Consider the following 332-nt stretch of genomic DNA (forward strand, 5'->3'; position numbering starts at 1 on the left):
CCTCGCGTCAGTCCCCCCCCCCCCTCCCCCGACCCACTTGGCTGAACACTCACCAGCCAAAAGGGAGTTGGGTTGAGCCAATGCAGGCGCGCTCTTGTTGCGTGGGTACCCAGGCGTCTTTGCATCATTCTCTTGTTCTGTGACGTTGAGCATGTTCTTCAGTTCTGTCTCGTTTTTGTTGTTGTCCAGCACTTTCGCTCCGGCGCCGTTCTCCAGCTGCTTGCCCTCCTCTGTCTCGCCATCTGTGTCAGGAGGAGGGAACGCTCAGCTAGTCTTTGTTTCAGGACTTGGGGGAGAGTTATCAAGGGAAATGCGTTGGGGAGAATAGTGCT

At 56.3% G+C, this 332-nt stretch overlaps 1 protein-coding gene across 1 annotated transcript in view; it reads right to left on the minus strand.

Annotated features, from left to right (window-relative positions):
- The window catches only part of LOC119591881 (monocarboxylate transporter 3-like), a gene marked incomplete in the record, with an annotated part of 53,237 nt that overhangs the window by 3,217 nt on the left and 49,688 nt on the right, over positions 1 to 332 (minus strand). The window contains 1 exon segment of the mRNA XM_037940622.1: positions 54 to 242. Within this exon segment, the coding sequence (XP_037796550.1) occupies positions 54 to 242 (189 nt within the window).

The sequence above is a fragment of the Penaeus monodon genome, chromosome 29, assembly GCF_015228065.2.
Source record: "Penaeus monodon isolate SGIC_2016 chromosome 29, NSTDA_Pmon_1, whole genome shotgun sequence".
Classification (NCBI taxonomy): Eukaryota; Metazoa; Arthropoda; class Malacostraca; order Decapoda; family Penaeidae; genus Penaeus; species Penaeus monodon.